A 25,026-nucleotide genomic window follows, 5' to 3' on the forward strand; every position below is an offset into this window, starting at 1 on the left:
CTGCATTGTGCTAGATTTCATAGTGGTAGGCATTCAATGGATGGAGCATTGGTGTTCCTATTCATCCATCCATGGAATTTGACACAATCCCAGATTTACTGAAATCTTAAAACCTGTTAATGCGCCAAAATGGTATGCCACTCTGACCATTGTTTAACACCTTCAAAGCTACAGCAATTCATCCCGGATGCTGCACTTCCTTGATCCCATTGTTCATGACGAGCTCAGCTCGTCATGAGCACACGAGCAGTGTACTTTATGACGAGCTGAGCTCTTCATGAGCATGGAAGGGGTTAACAAGGAGAAATATGCTAATGCCGTCATGTATTTTCCCCTTTGGATTGTTCTTATGCCGGAAGGTGCCCCGGATATCCTGCACATAAACAATCCTGCCTGTAACGCAGGCATCCTTGGACTGTGGTGCAAGGGTGCCATCATTAGTGCTAGGTATTCTCAAGTGTGCCAGCTCTAGGAGAGATCTGACGAGTGCCATGTCTTACTGGATATGGAGCTGTTATGCTCTCTCCCATTCACCTAAGACAGTGCAGGAACTGTGCATGAAGCCATGAGCTGCGTGAAATTTTAGTAAATTTGCCCCCTGGTTTCCAAGGTCTAAAGGTCGATAACTCAGGCCTACTAGGCCACATCTCATTTCGCCTGGAGTGTTGATCCCTCCAGAGAGTGGAAATGTTCTGTCAACTATAGGAAGAGTGGGCCCATACAGTGCCATCTGGAGTAAAACTGGATTCAGCTGCACACAGAGAAATCCTCTCAATGGGCCCGATTCACAGAACTAACTTAAGACAAAATCCTAAACTTACTACCATTTTCGTATTCACAGAAGGCACTTACTCATTTTGGTATTCACAGAAGACACTTACTCATTTCGGTATTCACAGAAGTTAGGAGTCCTAACTTTAGGACTCCTAAATGCCTTCTGTGAATACCGAAAGTCCTAAAGTTAGGATTTTTCTCAGTTTAGGAGTAGTAAAGTTAGGACTCCTAACTTTAGGACTCCTAAACTCCTTTTGCGAATACCGAAAGTCTTAAAATTAGGATTTTTCTCAAATTAGTAGTAGTAAAGTTAGGGCTCCTAACTTTAGGACTCCTAAATGCCTTCTGTGAATACCGAAAGTCTTAAAATTTGGATTTTTCTCAGTTTAGTAGTAGTAAAGTTGAGATAAATCCTAATTTTAAGACTTTAGGTATTCACAGAAGACATTTAGGAGTCCGAAAGTTAGGAGTCCTAACTTTACTACTACTAAATTGAGAAAAATCCAAATTTTAAGACTTTCGGTATTCACAGCAGGCAGTTAGGAGTTCTAAAGTAAGGAGTCCTAACTTTACTACTACTAAACTGAGAAAAACCCTAATTTTAAGACTTTCGGTATTCACAGAAGGCATTTAGTAGTCCAAAAGTTAGGAGTCCTAACTTTACTACTACTAAATTGAGAAAAATCCTAATTTTAAGACTTTTGGTATTCACAGAAGGCATTTAGGGGTCCTAAAGTTAGGAGTCCTAACTTTACTACTACTAAATTGAGAAAAATCCTAACTTTAAGACTTTCGGTATTCACAGAAGGCATTTAAGAGTCCTAAAGTTAGAACTCCTAACTTCTGTGAATACCGAAATGAGTAAGTGCCTTCTGTGAATACCAAAATGAGTAAGTGCCTTCTGTGAATACCAAAATGGTAGTACGTTTAGAATTTTGTCTTAAGTTAGTTCTGTGAATCGGGCCCAATATTTAGATGCTGCACAGGACTTTCACGGTAGAAGGAGCCCTGATGTCTTCACTTGTGTCATCATTGTAAATGATGGAGCCAGCACATTTCCAAGAATGCATTTCATGTAACAAAATACCTATTTGTATTGTTAATATAGAGAAATAACAATTAGATGTGAATTGACTTCAACATATGCTTTTCATAATAAACAGATAAGACCTATGGTATCAGAAATGTTTTTCTCCTAGCGAACCAATCAGGCCTCTAGCTGTGATCACTGTCTTATCACAATAACCAACTGAGGAATTATGTACTGAGCTTTCATTTTCCCACAAGGCAACAATCAGTCATAAAATGACATAGTGTTAAATACCACAGTTAGAAAAGTAATATGCTATACTTCCTAAGAGGGTCTCACAAGGATTCGGGCTGGAAATCTTCCATATTCACTGGTTGTCAGAGGGAGGGATCAACACCAAAACTTTCACCTACTGCAGTAATCTATGAGAATACATGTAGTAAAATACCTATCTGTTTTCATAGATACAATTCTAGCCTTAAATGCCTGTTGACTTTAACGTATGCTTTTCACAATCAATGTGCCAGGCCTACTGCCTTTTCACTATAAACAATCAAGCAATCAATGTTATCATTGGCTTGTCAGCATACAAACTCAAGCCAACTATAGTGGTTCATCACCTGTATCCTCCAAGTCCATATTATTCACATTTTTGAACTAAAGTACTCCTTTAGAATTGCATCTTCTGCATACTTGAGTATGATCAGGCCATTCTTTATCTGTGGCTAACAAGAATGCACCACGCAATGTGGTACATGCATGATGCACATGTCTAGGGCAGATTTTTGAAGCCACACAAAGGTACTTGGCTTGGCTGTGAATGGTTTAAAAAATCTGGAGTAACAGAACGCAGAGCAAATCGCTGCATTGATTTACTCTGCTCAGGGAAGGTGTTCCATGGGCATTGAAGTGGGTGTTCACATGCAGCTCTCATGGTTTTTTGCACATTCCCATATTTACAAGGACTTAAAAGCCTGGGAATACACCTGAATCTTATGCCTTCCCAGGAGAGGCGCAATGAGGAGAATATCTTCACTTCTCCTTTTTTTCCTCTTTGTATGTGAGCTGCACTATGCAGCACACATAGAAAGAGGATTGTTTTTGTGTTGGCACCTTTGCACCATGGTGCCTGTGTTGATGCTAGGCTGCCAAATTGGCGCCAGCGCAAAGGGAAAGGACAGGAATGTGCCGTACTGAATATATATGGTGAATTCCTGTCCTTTCCTGTGATGGAGGGCAGCACAGCCAGGTGACTTGCTATGCTGCCCTGTGCCACTAGACTCTTAAATATGGAGCAATCACTCCTAAGAGAGCCTAACAAGGAGTATTGTATTCATCCAGTTTGTTCGAGTGGATAACAATACCAAATGATAATAATAATGACGGAGCAAGAGCTGTGAGGGACTACAGCACAGGTAAGAACCGAACACCACATGTGCTAGTCGCAATCTTGTCTGCAGTCTGCACTTGGTTGTATTCGGTTGTATTCGGTTACAGTTCTCATGGTTACAGAGGAATGAAGGAATTACAGCATTGTATTTTCAGGCAAGTGCTAAACTCACCTTCGGAATGGCATTTTGAGTACTATGTAGATCAGATACTGCATAGATCAGATTTTCTTACTGTATGAAACACTGAGAGACCTGATACTCTTGTATTTACCTGAAAGCCAAATAAAAAATGTATTAAATGAAAGAACGTAGCTTTACCAAGTGAGATTAAGGCTTGGTGTATTTCCTTCATCACATTCCTGTAAAGTTCCTTCTGACATTCCTGCAGTAGCCTCCACTCCTCTTGGGATAAACAAGCAGAAGGATTGAGGAATGCAACCGATAGTGGGTGTATGCTTCTCCAGTGATCTCTGTCTGTGAGTAGGTACAGTCCAGGGGTTATCTGTGGCAGTGACCAGGTGCAGGTCAGTTGTGATCCCTGGCTTTGAGCAGGTACAGTTCAGAGCTGATCCAATGCAGAGACCAGGTACTCTGCAGGTATGATGTATGGCGGTGACCAGATACAGGCGAGGTGTGATCTCTGACAGGGAGGCAATGCTGAGTACTCTCCTTTGAGAGAGCGTTGATGAATGATGAGGCTAAGAAAGTATTGGGCATATTTATGCAGATGTTATGTCGTCCTTGTGCACGCAAGGGGCCGCAAGGGCAATGCAAAATCTATGTAGGATTTATCAACCCATGCAAGGTCAATTTGTGTGGCCGCGAGTGGCTTGATACCACAAGAGTAATGAAATGCAGAACAAATTGCTGTGTTGCATTACTCTGCACCAGAGAGGCATTCCATGGGTGGACTGTGGGTGTTCCCGCAAATCCACCCATAGAGTTTGACGAATTCCCAGATATACTATTAGTGCAGATCTGGGAATGCGTCCATAGGCTATCCCTCCCCAAGTGAAGCATAACAAGGAGAAATATATTTTTTTCGATATATCTTTATTTCTTTATATCTTAATTCACTTTATTACTTCCTCTTTCTTTGTGAGCTGCATTCTGCAGCACACATAGAAAGAGGAATATGCCTTAAGAGATTGTTTTTGTGCAGGAAGGTGACCCTTTCTGCACAAAAACAACCCTGCTTACAATGCAGGCACTCTTGCACAATGGTGCAAGAGTGCCTGTGTTGGCGCGGGGCAGCACATTGTGCGTCAGCACTAGGAACTGACAGGAATGCACCAAATATTGTTAATAATGGCGCATTCCTACCCTTTCCTTATCACGCAGCACAGGGCAGCAAGGTCACTTGCTGCGTGATATCTACATAAATATGCCCGTATATTCATAAGAAATGGCTTTGAGCAAGTTGAGTATGATGGTGAGATCTGAGAGATAAGGCTTTGAAAGTTTGGGTGTTCGAGATGAGGCAGGGTTGGTGTTGTCAATGTGCTGTTCGATCTTCTGTATTCTTGGTCTGAGAAGAGGTTGGTAGAATTGTACTTTTCTGTGTAGTGAAGAATGGGTGGGTCTTACGGGGGGAGGTGATGAAGTCCTTGATTTTTTGACATATCTAGGCTAAAGGGCCAGGTCGGCTAAGGGAACATTCACAACTAAGGAGGGATGAGAGCTCCACTCAAAGGTATAGCACAGTGAAATGTAAGAAAAAAAGCAGATTACATAGTGTGTCACACTGCAGAGAGAGTTATAGGAAATCCAGAAACGCGCTTTTTTCAGACTCTACAGCTAACTTAATCCTACGGTTAGCCTCTTCCAGCTTGCCTATGATGGTCGGTAACCTAGCAGTGATAAGCAGCTGGTAATCGCTACTACTTTCAATCAGGGGACGGATAGCCACTACAATTTCATTCAAGACTGGCAGCAGATCATCGAGCGTCTCCGCGAGCTCCATCAACAGGTTGGCCGCACTGGCCTTCCCAGCCAAGGTGCTCAGGAAACTAGTGCATTTTCTCAACGGGATGAGGAAATTCACGACCTTTTGTCGCAGAGCTTTTTCCTGGCTTATGTCCCGCTGATAGTTTTGAATGCGCACATCGTTAGTCCAAAATTCGTTTATCGTCGAAGAGATTTCCTCTCTGGTGGACTGATGCTGCCGATCATACTGGTTCACAGCGTACTGCAGATTGTAAACACTTTGTCTAGCTTCATTAACTGCATGTTGAGCGTCTTGCGTAGCTTTTACTGCATCAACTAGCATTTGAACACCTAACAAAAATAGAAAAAAGACTACATTTTGTATTGCGACACTGTAACACTGAAGTGTGTAAATACATGTAAAATTATGAGATTATTCAGAATATGCATTGCTAGTGGAAAAAGCATATAATTGCAAATAATTTTTTTAATTTGGCTATAAGAAAACTTCTGAACAGGATTACATGGTTTGGTAGAAGGATCACATGCTAACTTGTGTTATTTAGAAAAAAACTATCCATACCTTCAAAACAATTAAAACAACACAGCAGCTTTGGTTCAATCAAACCCGGTGTAAATAGTTTAGGGGACTCGCAGGACATGAGTGAGGGTGTTTTTGTGTGTGCCGCATGCAAATGTCACATGCACTTTTGATTTTAGTCTATAGTCGACATGGCTCAGCTGATATTTCAATATATGTCGAACGTCGAGCTTGCATGGATTACCAGTAAGCGAAACTTAGCTTTTGGGAGAATTTGTGTCTATCTGTAGTCATATCTGGACATTTGGTATTCATGTTTTGTGTTCTCTGATTGTGTTTGTGATTGAGTGTGTGTTGCAGCCATGCCTCCTTTTGTGTATGTATCTATGTGTGTGAGCATAGCGAGCTTCAGCGAATATATCTTCCAATCAGATGTGCCTGCCTATGTGGTTGTGTGTTTGATAGAGACCAAGGGTAAGACTTACAATGATTTTGTGTTACTGTTTTAACGCAGACATGTTATGTTATGTTATGCGTTTTTATTTGGCGCACAGATGCTCCAGCTAAGGAGCGTCCTGGCGCCCGACAAGGCAGCTGCACAACACAACTAAACAAAAGAACAGACATATGTATACACACTAAGGAAATAAAAAGGTTTTCACCGCACGACGAAAGGAAAGCAAATCGCTCATAGCGCGAATCGCTGGGGGCAAAGAGTTCCAGAGGACAGCTGCGCGCACTCGAAACGAGCGTCCACCAGCCCTACTCCGCTTGAAGCGCGGCACCACGGCCAGTTCAAGGTCAGCAGATCTTAAGGGTCGCGCTGGAATGTAGTTGGCCATAAGGACCAAGAGGATCGTTGCTGGGGACCCCTTCAGAATCTTATAGGCGACGCAGAGGACCTTAAACTGGATCCGCTGGGCCACCGGGAGCCAATGCAGTGACCGCAGGGTACTGGAAGTAGGACAGAATGGCACAATATTCTTGTTGTCATTAATAAAGTGACGCAAATGGCAATTTGCGCTGGTTTCTGATCAAAAGTAACGCAGTGCAACGCAATGTGCTGCCTTGAGTTCCTTTGCATCAAGGGACTGTTCCCTGGATGGTGCACGTGCATTCCCGTGCATCCACCTGTGAATTTTAAAGCAGCTCTATATCTGGTAAGACTTGAGCAGGAGGAAACACCTCCTTGCACAAAAACGATGTTGACCACGATGCGCTTACTCTTGCACTATGTCCCAAGGGTGTCTACGTTGGCTTATGGCTGCAGAAAGTGTACCAGCAAATGGGGAGAGAATCACCACACAAATTCTTTGTCGAAACAATACACTTCTGTATTCCCAGCTGACACACCGCAGCACAGTGCAGCAACTTTACTTGCTGGCCTGTGTTGTGTAAAACTTTGTAAATCTGAGTCTACGTGATTATCTGTGTCTTGCATATGGATATGTGATATGAATGTGGGTGTGTTGTTTCTTTTGTCAAGATTCAAAAAGATGAAAGAACAATATATACCTAATATTGGCCCAACAACAAATATAAAGCCCACTGCCTTGCCAATTGAGTCCTCTGCCTCTCGCTTTTTTTGGAATGCTCTGTTCAGGTCATCGTTTGCATTGTCGAGAGCGCGCTCGGCCGCGTACAGCTGTTGTCTGGCGAGGGACGCCTGCTCGTTCAGTCCGGAGAGTTGCACGTTAAGACGTTGTTGCCGATCTTCTAGATCCCTCTGTGCATTATTCAGATTGTTTATCATGTTTAAGCGCTCTTCCGCATTTTCGCTCAGTGCTTTCACTTGTGCCAGAGATGACTCCTCTGCCTTCGACAGACTTTTCTCGGATGCCTCTAGGAGTTGGTGGACATTTTCAATGCTTTGCTCTAGGTCGGTGCTGGCCAGCAAGGTATCAGCAACAGACGCCAAGGAATTTAAGCCATCCACAAAGGGCGGCAGAACTGCCTGTTTATAACTCTCTTCTGTGACAGGAATGACAGCAAGAGTGTGTCCTGGAAATAGAACTGGACCTTAAAGGGGAAGGAGAGAAGAATGAAGGTTAGAGACCTCTTCAGGAGGAGGCAGGTGTGTTTTCCAATACATGTAGATGTGAGGATACAAAATACAAGCACACATATTGTATACAACTTGACAATATTTTACGAGAAACAAAGCTGAGGGCCTGATTTAAAGTTCAGTAAACAGTAAGGCCCATTTCAAATGGATATCAGTGCAACGCTAAATCAGGCCCACGACTTCTCTGGTTTCTAATCAGTATTGGAAATGCAGAGAATGCATCAGGATCACGGGTTTGGCATCCATTACGAGCTGGGTCGGCCAGCCCCGGTGAAATATAGGGACTTTATCCTGGTGACAACACCAGGACACATTCAGCGGTGCAGCACTTTATGAGTGCTTTGCATTTAGCGCATCAACATGTAGGGCGGGGGGGGAGAGGGGGGGGCAGGGGTGGACTCTTGATTTCAGTTCCACTCCAAAGGGACAAATCCTTTATATGGCGGCTTCCTCCTGGCTGAAGGCTAGCTGGAGCCCTACCATCTTCATGCCAGCAAGCAAACACAACCCCCTATCAACTTGTCACATAAAACTATGAATTTGGGGGACGTTTTGGATTTTCTAGGCTCGATGTGGAAGTAACGGATGCACTGCAAGAATGCCATAAAGCATTTATATGGCAATTACTAATATTTATTTATAGCACTCAAAATAAATTATTTTTTGCAACAATGCAATAACAGAACACCCATAATAGTTTTTCCAGTTCAAAACCATTAAATAGCATAATCACTGCATGACTGCAAATGACATCACATGATCTTTGCCCTAATGAAAACATCACGGTAAATCACATGACAAGACACGCAACACTAATCAGAGCAAAAAAGCCTTATGGTTGCAACTCCAAGGACATCTTGTGATCCACATACATGACCTTTCAGCACTGCAACCATCCTTTACTCACAAACACACATCTTCATCATCACCACACCTTAGTAATATATTACATTCAGTGAGTAACTCCAGGGAAACTTATTATTATTATTATAAGACATCCATTTCAGAAGACGGCGAAGCTTTTGTAGACGTTATGGTCATTTTGTTGTCCTACCCAGATACTTATTTTATCCCCTTAATCATCTCACTATATGAATTCCTCAAAAGCAGTAGGATAAATGAATTATTTGGTAGGGTTTAGTATGTAGTAATGGCTGTAGTCTGTGTCCCAAATCAATAAATTGTGCAGGTACTTGGGAGTGAAAGTGGGAAACTAGCAGTGCAGCCTTATTCTCACATTCTAAGCCAAACCCTGTTTTAATTAACATAAAATACATTCAATACACTTGTGTAGTACTCTCCATATGGTGGATTGTACGAAGATCTTTGTGTCTAGGTCTTAATATGACCTAACATCTAATTACTTCAACAAATGAAGCATTTGGGAAAGCATACTCTCACTGGAACTAATAATTGTGATGTCTGACTACAAGTTGAGGCGTTATTTATCACCCCTGATAAATAATGACACCCTGGGGTATATTATTTTTTGGGTGGGATGAATACCTATTATTAGTTTATGGAAAATAACATGCAGATGTTGGTGTTTAACATACCAAAATCTGCATGATATGGTAAATACCATATATTTGCCACTGTTGAATTTCAGCAGGTTTGACCAGTCGACATTTAACAAATGTTGGGTTATTTCACGCATTCAATAATGATCGCATCTGTTATATAAAACCAAACTTGTTCTTCCGACCCGTGCGTAAACAGGGGTATATTCACAGAACATAATTAGCAACTCAACTAGTAATCAGTCCGATAGTCTGGGAATGCTTACTGCTTCATTTTCTGTTTTGCAATTCCTGATTTCCAGTCTCACTCAGGCCTAACTCTAGTTTTGCAGTCATTTCTAGAGACTGGGGGTGGTATCACACGAGGGGGCAATGGCAGTGCTAATTTAAGAGATGGTATCTGCAACACAGTTTGACACAGTCTCCCAACCCAACCCATCCTCATCCAACATCTACATGACATATGAATCCAAAGACATGCACTCCCATGAACCTGCTCCTTCCTGACTTGAAGAGCTCAGTCAGTCAGCATGGCACCGTGCACTTCAGTAGCCCGCAACCTTTCATGTGGAGGTCTGCAAGGATCCTTCCTGAGCCTGCCCCCTCTTCAATGCATACATGATGCCTCGAGCCAGCATCATCATCTGCTCTCATGACATCAATGTCCTCCCCTAGGCCGTTAACATGCAACTCATTCTTCTCAAGGACAAGACCCTCCTGGTGGTCAACAGAGCTATAATGACACCCCCAACCTTGCCAAGAACCACGGGATCGTCATCAACAACAAACTCAACATGACTGCCCAAGTCAAGGATTGAGGCGGGGATTCAGGATGCAAGAGATCTATACCAGTAGGGTGTCTAATCCCATATGACACACTAATAGAAGAAGACGGGTTACACCCAAGTCATTTCTCACTACATTGCTAGCTATTGGCTGCCCTTGCTTCCAAATGGGGAATTTAACCAATTGGCTCCAACCCATCTCACCATACAGTATTTGCAGATAATTGGGCGAGGAGGATACCTCACGCAATGGTTTGCTGCTTTGCTGAGACAACACACTGCAGTCAAATTGGCACAGCATCGGCTCCACTGGGAGGGAGACTTACACCATCTGCTCACGGATCCCGAATGGGCCTCAGTGCTGGAGAACCCTGTGCACATCCCAGGAATGTACGCCTATGCCAAATACAGTATTACATCACACAAAGAGCATATCTCACACCCGCTTGTCCCTGTTGCTGCCTCATTGATGCAGATCTACTGCACATGTTATGGGTATGCCCCAACCCGCATAGGTACTGGATTGAGGTAGCAGATACTCTTAGCCAATGCACAGACAATTCTCTTCCATTTAAATGGAAAATCTACATATTGCATATTTATCGTAGAAGCCTGAAACATAAAGTGACTTCTAGGTTTTTTGATCTGAGATTTATCACCAGGAGATGGAAGGCTCCTGATCCCCCTCATATACTAGCGTGGAGATGCTCCTTGCTGGCGTGGGCTAAGGCTGAGAGTTTTGCACCCTGGGTATCCTCGAGACCCCACTTGCTGCAAGTTGGGACACAGTTTTACCCGAGCTGCAAAACATACACAATACAAACACAGAGGCTTTACCCTCAGCTAATGCCACTGCGTAGGAGCACACCAGGCGGGTGAACCAAGGAACACTCCGGTTTTTTATAACACAATCAATTGTTATGTTTTAAGTTGTCCTTGTTATATTATTACCCGCCTCTCCAGTTCACAGACCACTACACAGAGAGAGCTAACAGAACAGACATGTATCAGGCACTCAGGCACAGCAGAGCCTCCATGAGCACCAGCGATTAATGTTCAAGACTCAAATACACACTGCAGTCAGAAATGTGATTAAATCTTAAATGTTGATGTATATTCAATATAAATGTACCTACTAAATAGCCACTATCAAAAGGAATGTATACTGTGTATGTCTGTCCTGATTAAGAAAACCTAATAAAACAGATTAAAAAAATGTCTGCCTAAGTCAATGCCATCACCACCTCATGCTTGCCTATCCTGAAGGTGCTGAAGAAGGTTTTCAACTCCGCCATCCGCCCAGGATGGGGCATCGCCATCGCCCATAAAAGCACCCTCCGCATGATGACCACCGGCCCGGATAACACTACGACCCTCATGGAGCACCTCCACTTCCAGATCCAAATCAAACCTCAAACGACTCTCCGTGGAGCCCTCATCTACAGGCCTCCCCGTTCCCGTGCTCCTTTCACTGACACCACCACCAACCTCATCACACCCCACCCCCTCACCTCCACAGATTGCATCCTACTCGGAGACCTACATTTCCACCTAGGCAATCACAATGACCCCAGCACCACCTCCCTCTTACAGAATCTCGCCAACATAGGACTAAAGCAGCTAGTCAATTCCCCCATGCACACAGTGGGGCGCAATCTCTACCCCGTTTTCACAGAAGGAAACAGCGCCTTCTACAGCCCCACCACAGAACTCTACTGGACAGACCACCACTTCAGCGACTTCTCCTTCAAAAAAACCACAGTACACGAGCACGCCCACTGCCTCCCGCTTAGAAGCTGGAACAAAGCTCACCTCTGCGCTCATCAGCACCCCACCACTGACTATGCCAGACACTAATGCTGCAACATGCAACCTCGACCGCGGGATCACAAACTGCACCAACACACTCGCCCCCTCAAGAAAGCCACAGGGCAACACAGCAAGAAACCAAGCTGGTTCACCCCTGCCCTCCAAGAATCCAATTGCTCCTGCCAACGACTCAACAACAAAAAAAACTCAGAAACATGCGCCGCCTACAGAGCAGCCTCCGCAGCATACAACCAACTCATCAAATCCACAAAGAAGAAATACCTCCAAGACAGAATCCTCACCAAAGCTGAATAACACCAAATAAGTCTTCTCCATCATCAAGGAATATGCCAAGCCCTGCAGCAAAACAACAGGCGTCCCACCCTGCCAAGACCTTTGCAACAGATTCAGCATCTTATTTCACCTCAAGATTAAGATGATCTATGACAACTTCGATAACCAAGACCTCCACAACACTCCAGCTCCCCCCTAGTAATGCCACCCAACAGGTCCTGCTCAATTGGACCCCACTCATGACAGAAGACACCTTAAAGATAAGGAAGAACATCCACTCCCGAGCACCCTCAGACATCTGCCCATCCCACTTCTTCCACAGTGCCGCCATGGCCATCATGCCGGAACTACGCCGGACGATCAACTGGTCCCTCGAGACTGCCACATTCCCTGACAAATGGACACATGCCAAAGTCAACCCACTCCTGAAGAAACCCTCCGATGAGATGAGGCAGACCTTGAAAACTTCACCCCGATCTCCCTGCTTCCATTTACAGCCAAGGTCATAGAAACAGCCATCAACACCCAGCCAGCAAACTTCATCAAAGCTAACAATGTCCTGGTCATCTCCCAATCCAGATTTCATATCAACCACAGCACAGAGACTGCCCTACTTGCCGCCACAACGACATTCACTCCCTCCTCAACCAGGGCCGAACTGCAGCCCGGTGCCCGCTATGGCCAGTCCGGCTCTGGCCCTCATCCTCCTGAACCTCTCAGCTGCCTTCGAAACCATATCCCACCGCACACTAGCCACCAGACTCCACGATGCTGGCATCCGCAGAAAGGCCCTCGAATGAATATGCTAATTTTTCACCAGCAGATCTCAGCGAGTCAGACTCCCACCTACCTCCCATAACCAACAGAGACCAACTGTGGAATGCCCCAGGGATCCTCCCTCAGCCTCTCCTTCTTCAACATCTACATGGCCCCACTTGCAACCACTGTTAGAAATCATGGCTCAATATTGTCTCCTATGTCAACGACACCCAGATTATCCTCTCCCTCACCAACGAACCCAACATCACCAGACACAACTTCCAAGAACGGATGAAAGCCGTTGTCACCTGGATGAAGAATAACTTCCTGAAATTCATTTCAGAGAAAACAGAAGTCCTCATACTTGGCTCCACCCCCTCTGCATGGGACAACTCATGGTTGCCCCCTGCCCTCGGAAACACCCCACCCCAATGGAGCACGCTTAATACCTCTACATCATACTAGATGCATCGCTCACAATGAACCGCCAGATCAATGCCGTATCCACGGCCTGCTTCAACACCCTCAACATATTTCGAAAAACGTTCAGATGGACCCCATCCGAATCCAAAAAAACTGTCATGCACACTCTCATCAGTAGTGGACTGGTCTACGGCAACGCTCTCTTCACCAGAATCAACAAGAAACTACTTTGCAAACTCCAGAACGTCCAGAATACCACTGCCAGACTGATCCTAGACATCCCTCGTCACAGCCACATCACCCAACACCTCTGTGATCTCCACTGGCTCCTTATCGAAACAAGAATAACGTTCAAACTCGAGCCGGAAGGTGATTCTCTTGTTGACCGGGAGCCAGTGCAGGTCTCTCAGGTGTCCGGAGATGTGGCTGCGGCGGGGGATGTCCAGGATGAGTCGTGCTGAGGTGTTCTGGATCCGCTGGAGTCTCTTCTGGAGTTTGGCGGTGGTTCTGGCGTAGAGGGAGTTGCCGTAGTCCAGACGGCTGGTGACGAGGGCCTGGGTGACCGTCTTCCTGGTCTCGGAGGGGATCCATCGGAAGATCTTGAGTAGCATGCGCAGGATGTTGAAGCACGACGAGGAGACGGCGTTGACTTGTCTGGTCATGGAGAGGGAGGAGTCCAGGATGAAGCCCAGGTTGCGTGCGTGGTCTGTTGCTTTGGGTGCGCTGCCCAGGGCGGGGGGCCACCAGGAGTCGTCCCAGGCGGAGGGTGAGGATCCTAGGATGAGGACTTCCGTCTTGTCTGAGTTCAGTTTCAGGCGGCTGTTCGTCATCCATTTAGCCACGTCTGTCATCCCTTCGTGCAGGTTGGCTCTGGCGGTGGTGGGGTCGTTGGTGAGGGAGAGGATCAGCTGGGTGTCGTCGGCGTAGGAGAAGATGCTGAGGTTGTGCTGGCGTGCGATGGCTGCGAGGGGGTTCATGTAGACGTTGAAGAGTGTTGGGCTGAGCGAGGAGCCTTGACTAACGCCACAGATGACTTCGGTGGCCTCCGATCTGAACGGGGGGAGGCGGACTCTCTGTGTCCTTCCGTCGAGGAAGGAGATGATCCACTCCAGTGCCTTCTCCTGGATTCCGACGTTGCTGAGGCGCTGTACTAGGGTACGGTGGCAGGCGGTGTCGAAGGCCGCGGAGAGGTCCAGGAGGATGAGGGCCGCAGTTTCTCCGTTGTCGAGCAGGGCTCGGATGTCATCGGTAGCTGCGATCAGGGCGGTCTCGGTGCTGTGGTTGGCCCGGAAGCCAGACTGCGAGAGGTCGAGGGAGCCGTTCGTCTCAAGGAAGGCGGGCAGTTGCTTGATATAACAGATATATACCCAAGCGTTCCTGTGACACATTACCATCAACAGAGCCAGGTAAAATGTTTAAAATGTGTTTGTACCAAGAACTGGATTAACTTTCCAAGAATCGTTCAAAAGGCCTATTCGGTCATCACTGTCTTCTAGATTGCCAGGGGAGCCAGAAAAGGGTGATATGAGTGCACTCACAAAGTACTTTCAAAAGATGTGTGCATACATCCAATATTGGCAAAGAGAAGTGTGTCTGTGAGAATCATAAACCTCCAGCTTGATGTGATAGGGTGAGGACCAGACAGAGGGGGAAGCTTATATGAAGTTTTTGTTTTGGAGGGCAGTGTGAGTGGGCACAATGTCCCTGTAGGTTCTTTGCAAAGTCACATTATGAATGAGAAGTTGTTTAGGGTGTTGAAGCCGAAACCTTTATCCCAATATATCTGATAAGCCCTTTTTAGTTAAAAAACAAGGAACTAAGGGGCATATTTATAAGAGGCTTGCTCTGGCCTTATGTCACGTGGTTAGATGCAAGACGGGAGCAAGTACTTAAATCATATGTAAAAAAGGATGCATCTGCACAAATGTGTAGTTTTTACAGTTTGCATGCAGCATAAGTTGTGCTGAATCCATCCGCTTCACCCAGGAAATAATAGGTCACATAGTGATGAAGGAAATTTATCACAGTGTAATTACCACAAACAAATCTTATGGTCAAGAAGTGGTGTAAAAACTCAAGGCCAACAAGTACGGATTCATCAACATTGAAATTACACATACATACATTTTCTGACTTGAATTTTACTGGACAGGTCTGTTGGACCAAGTTAGTCTTCCAAACATAATTAGGTATCATGCAGAAAAGGAGGACACATTTCTATTCCTGTGTTAATCTAAGTTCATCCTAATAACCTACCATGGTGAAAATAATACTGAAGGATGGTCATTCCAAACTGAAATAATCATGACACGTGTCAAACAAGAGAACCTTTTAATAAGCAATTTCACATGAAATTTTGTAACAAACAATGCAAATATAAGGCCCTGGCATACCATGTAGGCAACCAAGCACATCACTGTTGAAATTATGCCAGATTTATTTGTGAGTGCCAAACTTACTGTCACTATTCCAACCCAACGATCTCAATATGAGTGCAAGAGACTCCCATCTACATTTGGAGATATTTTACACACATAGGGGCATATTACCAACAAGTAGCGATATTTATCGCTAAATAGGCTTAGCGACGATTTTTTTATCGCTGCCTATCGCTGGATATGTTAGCGGAGAAAACATGCTATTAGCAACGTTTTTTTCCATTGTGCTAAAATATCCAGCGATAGCGGCGAAATGCGTGAATATCGCTGAGAATACAGCGATATTCACACATTAGTGACGAAATGCTCTTAGCCATGTTATCCACCTCCCATTGGATAACATGCCTAAGAACTGGTCTGGGCAGGTGTTAGTATTTGGAGATATTCGCGTTAAGCGTGAATATTTACAACGCTTCGCCTGCCTTGCTAATAGGCGATAGCGACGTTAGCGACTGCTTTCAGTGGCTAATTGGTTGGGTACGCCCACTTTGCATGTCATTAGCAATAAACATCGCTGACATGCAAAGTGGGCCCCAAACCGCTCGCTATCGCCTTAAAGCTGTCGCTAACATCAGTTAGCGACAGCTTGCTAATAGGGCGATAGAATTATCGTCGCTTAGCGGGCGAAAACGGCTGCTAAATCGGCGATAATTGCCTATCACCCCCCTTGGTAATATGCCCCATAGTCCCCAATTTACACTTAGCAGAAAAAATAGACACATTTTCTTATATTGCCAAACGTCTGTCGAAACACATTAACTCTCATGTTGATGTGTTGTATCCCTTAAATGGTGTACAATATATAAAACTATACAATATATAAAACAAAAAGTGCAACAAACATGTAAAGCAATGTTCAACAAAACATATCAGTGTCAATTAAATCAAAATGTGTTTCATACTGCCTGCATACAAATGATACATAGGTAGTTCTGTTGAAGGCACAAAGAATACGCTCATTGACTTATGATGTTGTCTATTTCCAGGTGACCAGGGAAATGGTTTGCAGCCATGGCTGACGACTCCAGACACTAATCCACAGACAGAGAAGCAGAAGAAGTACAACACAGCTCTGTCCAAAACCTGCAATGTGGTGGAGTACATGTTTGGGGTACTCATGTCCCTCTTTAGGTGCCTCAACAAGTCAGGTGGCAGACTGCTCTATACACCTACCATGGTATGCAAAATAACATTAGTTTGTGCAGTTTTGCACAATATATGTGAAAGGACCCATGTCCCATGGGACTATGAGGGGGCAATTTCACATGAGCATGAAGAGGCAAGAGACTCTGAGGGGGAGATATCCATAATATGTCAGGTCAGCAGAGACGGACCAAATTGTTGATGATTTTTTTAACCAGTAAAATGGAAATGAGGTCAATAATGACAGAAACTATGTCAACTTCTCATGTATTAAAATATTTCTTTGGAACTCATCAATTGTTCTGTGTATGTGTGAATGTCAGTGTGTCTATATAGTCACCAAATTTTGTCAACTAGATGTAGGCGTCAACATGTACACTTTGTATAACTTAGCTGTTGATAAATATATCTCCAACTCAGAACAAATCAAAACAGCAAGTCAACTGTCTTGCTGTATTTTGCTGCATCAACGTTTGTTAAATGTGGCACTCAGTGTATTATGGTTCACAAATCTCCCAATAAGTCATTCCCTGAGGCAATCCTCAAATTAATGTCTGTTTCACATACGGACTAGCAGGCAGAGTGACAGCACTTTGCTAGTACATATGTTGCAGCAGATTCCATCACAGATCATGGAAGACATATCCCATGGCCAAAGGCATAGCCTCAGATGTAGATGTCAAAATGACATTTGTAAAAAATCATTCATGCAGGTTTAGGGATCCACAAAACAGCACACATGTAACACTTTTCCAGGGCTAATTGATGTGAATACTACATTTGCCCACACTTGATAAAATACACATTTACCATGAATTGCACAGCAATGCGAGGAGGCTCAAAGGCACGTAGCAAAACATAATAAACTGCTGAAATAGAAATGCATGGGATCTTTAGGAAACAAAAGACAACGGAGATGTTTGCCAACCATCACATTAGAGATGGGTAATGTATGAAGCATGTATGTCAAAATGCAATCACAAATTGTTCTAGATGTACACAATGTAACTGAATATATAGTGCAATGATGGTGTTAGGTAATGCCTTTCCCTTGCATGGTAGGATTTGTGTACCCGTCACATGTCCTGAATGCCTTTAGAGGACAATGAATATGCATGTGTGCCATGACATAGGCCTGTGTCATGAATTGCTGGAGGGCCACGCAAAGACCTACTCTCTTAGTTGTTGTACTCTACTGCTTTTGCCAGGGTCAAAACAGAGCAAACGTGGGGGTGGCAGCATACTATGTAGTGATCAGTTGAAGTAAACATGACCATTCAACCCTGAGTCACTGCAGTGAGGCCTACAGGCTCACTCACCTCTTTTAAAGTTCTGCTACTGTGTGTTTAACTCACCCCTGGCCAACATCAGGTTGATCTGGAAGTGTGTGTGTGGGACAAAATCATGGGCAAAATTCATGTGCCTGTGCAGGACATACATAACATATAGTTTGAAATTTGCAAAAGTATGCACATGGTGAATGTGTATGTCCCGGTAGCATGTGTTCAAAGTGGCATAAACTAGTACAGTACGACTGCAGTACTGAACAGTGTGCACAGACTGAGTGTGTGTGCTGCATGTAAGTAAGCTGGTGGTAGCATGATAAATGAGGATTGCAGTAATGGTCACCGAGGGACTCATTTATGAAAAGTGTTGCTTCGCTGTGGTAAAACACATTGCACCCTCCTTGCGCCACCGTGGATGCGCTGTATTTACTGTATAGCGCTCCATGTCGCAAGGATTAACAGATACGTCAGGAATTGTGGAATATCAGTTGGCACAAAAATGCTGCGTTGCTGGAGTGTGTCTGGAAACAGATGTGACTCCAGCAATGTGTCATTTCACATGGGGCAAGCCCCATGTGAAAAGGTCTGAGGATTTCATGCAGTGAGGCCATAGAAATGGCACAGTGAAATCTCATAGACTGCAACACTTCTACGAGGCTTTTCTGCGCTGGAATGCCCACCCTGCATACATTATACCTTATGCAGATATAATGTAGCCAAGGGTTTGCAAAGTGACACATCTGACTAAAAATCAGTAAATATGGTACAGTGTGGTGCATTTTTTACGTCACCGCTGCGTCACAAAAAGTGAGGCAAAGCCGATCTAAGGGCCTCATAAATAAGCCCCTGAATGTGCTGTGACTGTACCATAGGTACAGATGTGCCTACCCTGCTACATAACATGGAGGGCCTTGCTTTCATTTGTGGGTAAGACATGACTGCCTGAGGGAAACATGAGGATTAGATGAATTCCATCAGATGGAGTGCAATAGCCCAGCAAAGCTGGAAGCTGGATGGACCCTACATTGGAGTATGGGAGAGCCAGCCTGTCAATGTGCTTCCCTAAGTGAGTGACGAATCCTAGATACATCACAAGGAAGGAGCCTGGATACTTCACAGGGAAAGAGAGATTGGGCTGAACAGCGAATTTAAAAAAATGGGACAGAGGGCCCAGGATCAACCTTTTAATGCACATATGACTGTGGCAGACATCCAGGTGTACCCTGTGAATTAGGGACTTCCTCTTTAGGAAAGTAGGATCTGCTTTTCATGGTTACCGCCACTTTTTGCTGGATGTTATACTGTTTTTGAATAGTCTGAATGGGATCTGCTAATCAGGACCACAGTCTATCTGCTTTCTCCCTAAACTGTTGTGGTAAGTACCTAGGTACATCCCAGATTGGATACTGGGGTAACCTTGTCAGGCCCTTGTATATGGCACACATGTACCCAGGGCCAGAGGTCCCCCATGGGCTAAAGCATGTATTATGCTGCCCATGGGATACCAGCCAAATTAAATCTTCAGGCCTGCCATTGCAGCATGTGTAATGTGGTGCTATCACCCCTTTCTAAAGGTATAGAGTTCCTGGGGCATATGTACAAGCCCCTATCGGCACAGGAACGTCACTTTTTGTGACGTTCCCGTGGCGATAGGGGCCTTGCCTTATGTACATGGCAGTGTTAAGCCACTTAGCATGGCTCAACGCTGCCTTGTACATAAGTTACCCTTTCACGCTATGTTTAGAGTGAAAGGGGCGTGCAGTGGGAGTTGCAGTGGGCGTTCCACCACAGCACCCATTGTATTTGACGCTGTCCCCTATGTACAAGGGTGGCGTACATAGGAGGCAGCACCAAAATGAAGACCAGGAAAATCCTGGTCTTAAGTTGGCGAAACGAGAAGAAATGCATTATTTCTCATCATGTTTTCCATGTGTACTGCCTTGTGCAGCACACATGGAAAAAGCAAAATGCCATGATTTGTTTATGTACAGGAAGGTGTCCATTCCTGTACATAAAGCAACCTTTAAAAAATGCCATTTTGTAACTTTCATGTGTGCTGCATGAAGCAGCACACATGAAAGTTACAAAATGGCATTTCAGGATGATTTATGTGCAGGAATGGACACCTTTCTACACAAAAACAAACCTCCCCTGCACACAGACATCCTTGCACTCTGGTGCAAGGGTGCCTGCGTTGGCGCTAAGTTGTTAAACTTAGCGCCATCGCATAGGGAAACGTAAGGCTGCACCACAGTCTTGTAAATATGGTGCAGCACTGTGTTTCTGAAGTGGTGGAGTGTGTCGTTAAGCCCAGGAGGCTAACGACACACTCTGCCACTTCATTGTACATATCCCCCCCACATCGAAAAGATCACTGCACATAAAACTTATCAGTCACCCCTACAGCAGGTCGTAGGCAATCCCAAAGGCAGAGTGCATGGTTTTACATGAGAGTGTGCCCCTTCATGAGCAAGACACCCCTGCAGACTACGGAGCCTATTCTCCTGAGTTGTCAGCGATACACCATAGAAGACAGTAGAGTGGTAGCCACGTCATAACGCAGTGACTATCTTTAAGGTGGCTAAAATGATTCCCATCATGATTGTTATCAAACATTTTGCAACCATACCCCCACACCGTAGATGGCATGGGAAGTATGATTCCATGCACTGGAAAAGGGCCTGTGTGGTTCTTAGTGCTCCCGGTACTAGCCTGCTCGACCCAGGCAGCACAACTCGGTTGTCCGCCACTAGAGACACGATTCTGCCCTCCTGCTGATGAGCGATTCTCAAGCAGAGAAAGGCAAAACAATAGGTATCCTATCACAGGGAGGTGGTCCCAGACAGGACATTGTGTATTGGGGCTGGGTGGGAGCGCTTGCCAGCGCCAGAAGGTCTGCATGCGGGGCACATTTGGTGTCCCTGTGCATAGTCCTGTTCAAACCTGTCCCAGGGGGCGCTGGCTCCGGGTCTTGCGTGAAACCAGACAAAGGACATAGGAGTAACCTCCCCTCTATCTGACCCCTCCCTTATTAGGAACAATGGAATCATCCCAACCCTGAGCCAGGGTACTTAAGGGCTCACCTGAATGTAGATCCACAGATTCAACGTGGGATTTGATTTCGATCCAAAGACAGCATCTTCTTCAACCGCTTGAACGAAACAACCGCATTGTCCTGATCATGTTGAACTGCTTGCAACAAACTTGTTGCTGAAGATAGAAACCTCCATTGGACCAACTTTGTTGACTCCGGCTTTACGCATCTTCAAGTCCATTTGCACCACCTGTGTCCGTGTCCCGCACAGGTTTGCCAAAGACCTGTAGGACTCTAACAGCAAAAGAAGAGATCTTCCTTGGGAAGAAGGAGGTACTCCTCTACTTCAGTGGGCACCACACCGTAGCTGACCGGGTTCTGCTGCAAGTGCATCATGGAAGCGGTCCTGCACCGACTTGTGTACCGTGTTGGCTGGCCGTTTCTAAGGCTGAAGGACTCTCTCCTTCTCAATCTGCGGATTCTCCTGAAAGTCTCCTTTCGACTTCCTGAGGGCTCTGTCTGTTGCTGAGGGCTCGCTTCGATTCCCCTAAGCTGTGGTGAGTCACCTGGACCATGAGGGTCCTGAGTTCGCATTCTTGTTGACTTTGCATTCTTGTTGCCTCTGCATGTCATGTTGTATCACCCACAGCTTGTTGGTGCTCCCAACAGACACCGACCCCTCCAGACTTGATATCCGGTGTGTGACAGCTCTTGGACGATTCATTAGCTTTGACATTGTCGCCTGGACTACTTAGCTGCATAGACAAGGCAATCATTGTCTTCCTGACGCGCTCAACGACGTTGGGCATTCCCTTGCCTGCCTCCTGGTCACCCCTGCGTGACCCAGACTTTGTCCCCTCTGATTTCAGGTACTCTTCTCCAGAACCCATGAGTTAGTTCCTACAAACAATTTACTCTTCCTCTAGCAGCGGCTCCTTTCTGAGGTCCTCCATTGGGTTTGACTACAGTTTCCCACACCTCTTCAGTCCAGTGCACCCGGCTTCCCTGGGGCAGGTAACGTCGGTATCAGGATATCCACAGGTGTGGTGACTTACAAACTTGCTGTCTTCCATGGGTTGGCTTCAGAATCCATTGAGAAGGGCTCTTAACTTGTAATCTTCCTACTGCGACTTGCTTGTAGAACTGTACGGAGTCCACAGTAATGTTCTCACACTGCACGCGTCCTCCGTGGGGCATCTAGTTACTTACTTTGGATGGTTCCTGGGGGTTCCTGGGGGTCCCAGCGATTGTTCTTATACTACCTCCTTGATATATGGTTTGGTCCTCCCTGTTGCCCACTGTTTGTTTGTGCTATTTACTGACATTTCTTGCTTAAGTATTTATGAATATTGTGTTATCTCCTTGGGGGAGATACTATTAAGGGGCTAGTTGGTGTACTATAGTAAATACATATTTTTATACATACTGGTTCTCTTTTCATTTAACCAATACTATAAGATACTGGTAAAACAAGCTGCTTTACACTCCTTCAAGACTAAGCCTGAAGGCTGCTGTTCTCCACAGCTACCACTTGGACAGCTTTCTAAGGTTATCTTGGACCTGTTATATCACCATAAGGTTTGTTTGGACTGTTCCAAGGTGCCCACTTTAATCAGTGTACAGCATATACCAGGCCAAATTCTCACATCCTCGAATTGATAGTGTATCTGGAGTAGATAGAAAATAGGGTAAGTATGCAAATGATTCTATTAAGTGTGAATGTTGGGTCTGAAACATAGAGAAGGATGTCATCAGCATAAAGGCAGATTCTATCCTCCCGATCAGCTTTTCACCGGAGTGCTCAAACCAGGGGATCCTGACTGATCCACTCTGTCAGGGGCTCCAAGATGATCGCAAATATTAGGGGCAAAAGTGGACATCCCTGTTGGGTGCCATGATAGAGCCAGAAGGGAGGAGACACACCACCATTAACTGTCACTTGGGCCTTTGTGTCTGAGTAAAGAAACCCTAGCCAAACCAATTACTGAGGGCCAAAGCCCATTCTATGTAGAACCCCAAACATATGTGGCCACTCAACCGTGGCAAAGGCCATCCTCGCATCAAGTGACAGGACTAGAGCACATTCCCGCAGATCTACAATGTGGCCCAACATGCCATGAGGATGGCTGGAGATTATAAGCGGTATTTCGACCTGGCATGAAGCTGGATTGATCAGGGTGAAAAAGTGTTCTAATAACATTAACTAGGCGAGAGGCCAAACCTTTGGCCAGGATTTTTCTTCGGCATTCAGTAGTGAAATCAGCCTGGAGAAAAAACAGTCTTCAGGTGGTCTGCCATCTTTGTGGATGACAACTGTATTGGTAAGTCTCTATTCATAGGGACGTATACAATTATCGCAACTTTCTTTGAATGAACAACGCAGGTAGGGAGCTTGTAGGAAGGTGGAACCTGACTACATAGTTACCCCCAATTATTTTCGGGTGTTTTGCTGATTTTTGACTTTAGTCTGGCTGGGACCCTGCCATTCAGTGCCCCAGCCTAACTGCTTTCTCTCTAAGTTGATTGCCTGTAGTTTAGGTACACTCCAGATTGGATTCTGTCCCTGGTATATGGTACACTAGGTACCCAGAGCACGGGTACCCCAGAGGCCTACCAGGGGCTGCAGCATGTATTATGGCACCCCTAGGAAGCATTCCAAAATGACACCACAGGTCTGCTACTGCAGCCTGTGTAAGGTGGTGTATGCACCCCTTACCCAGATATAGGTTTCCTATATTTACCATAAACTACACATACAAACCTATCAGTCACCCCTATGGCAGGCCTTATCGATCCTAAAGGCAGGGTGCATGGTTTTATTTGAGAGGGTGACCATGCATGAGCAGAGTACCCCTACAGCCTTTGGAATCATTCCTCTGGGGTTGTTAGTGGTGCAGCCTGACCATATATTTTTAAATGCATTATATCCTTGTGGTAAAATGCAAGTATGGAATGGCTGCACAGAATCATGTCGTATTTGGTGTCAAACACCTTGGAATCATGCCTCTACCCAGGAATCGATGGGAGGCATGATTCCTCCCTTCCACTGAGACATGTGTGGGCAACTGGGTCACCTGCTACCAGCATTCTATAGCCCTGGCATCAGAAAATGGATGCTGCTGCCACAGACACAAGTCTAACCTCCTGCTGCTGACCGAAACTCTGGCAGGGGAGGCCTGGACAATAGGTTTCTTGTCAGAGGGAGGTGTTAACACATCCCAGACAGGCTTTAGTGTATTGGTGCTGGGTGTGGGCACTGTCTTAGCACCTGAAAGTCTGCACTGGGGCCACACTTGGTGTCCCTGTGCATATCCCATTTCAAACCGGTTGCAGGGGCTGCCTGCCCCTGCTCTGGCATGAAAATAAGTGGTACAAAAGGGGGTGGTGATGGATGGACCATCTGAATCAATCAAACACTCACACCCAATCAACAGATCTGGGTTTATTCCATAACCGTTCTTTAGCCCACTCTTGCCACCCCAGTTCAGACATGGCAATATGCAAATCAGTCTGACCCTGTGCCTCATGGGAACAGTCCAGCCAGAACTGCCAAGCCATGCCTTCCCTGGGCCAGAAACAAGCTTCCGAGGACCGGTTTCTGGCATTTCAGCCGTCTTCAGCCCGCCTTGCTTGAATCCAGTGGCAAAGTGAGCAAGGGACTCACGTCTGAGCATACCCTGCCAACTTATGGCGAACAAAGTGGTACAAAAGGGGGTGGTGAATGACGGAGCATCTGAACCAATCAAACACTCACACCGAGTCAACAGATCTGGGTTTAATACATCACCGTTCTTTAGCCCACTCTGCC

At 45.4% G+C, this 25,026-nt stretch overlaps 1 protein-coding gene across 1 annotated transcript in view; it reads right to left on the reverse strand.

Moving 5' to 3' along the window:
• Window positions 1–1,437: 1,437 nt before the first annotated feature.
• The window catches only part of LOC144817804 (uncharacterized), a 280,920-nt gene continuing 257,331 nt past the window's right edge, over window positions 1,438–25,026 (reverse strand). Inside the window, exons 3-4 of the mRNA XM_078674632.1 lie at window positions 7,178–7,681; window positions 1,438–5,472 (exon numbers count right to left, since the gene is read on the reverse strand). Coding sequence (XP_078530758.1) covers window positions 4,952–5,472; window positions 7,178–7,681 — 1,025 coding nt within the window. The 3' untranslated portion in view covers window positions 1,438–4,951. The remainder of the gene's footprint in view (window positions 5,473–7,177; window positions 7,682–25,026) is intronic.

Source organism: Lissotriton helveticus, chromosome 2_1, assembly GCF_964261635.1.
Source record: "Lissotriton helveticus chromosome 2_1, aLisHel1.1, whole genome shotgun sequence".
NCBI classification, from domain to species: domain Eukaryota; kingdom Metazoa; phylum Chordata; class Amphibia; order Caudata; family Salamandridae; genus Lissotriton; species Lissotriton helveticus.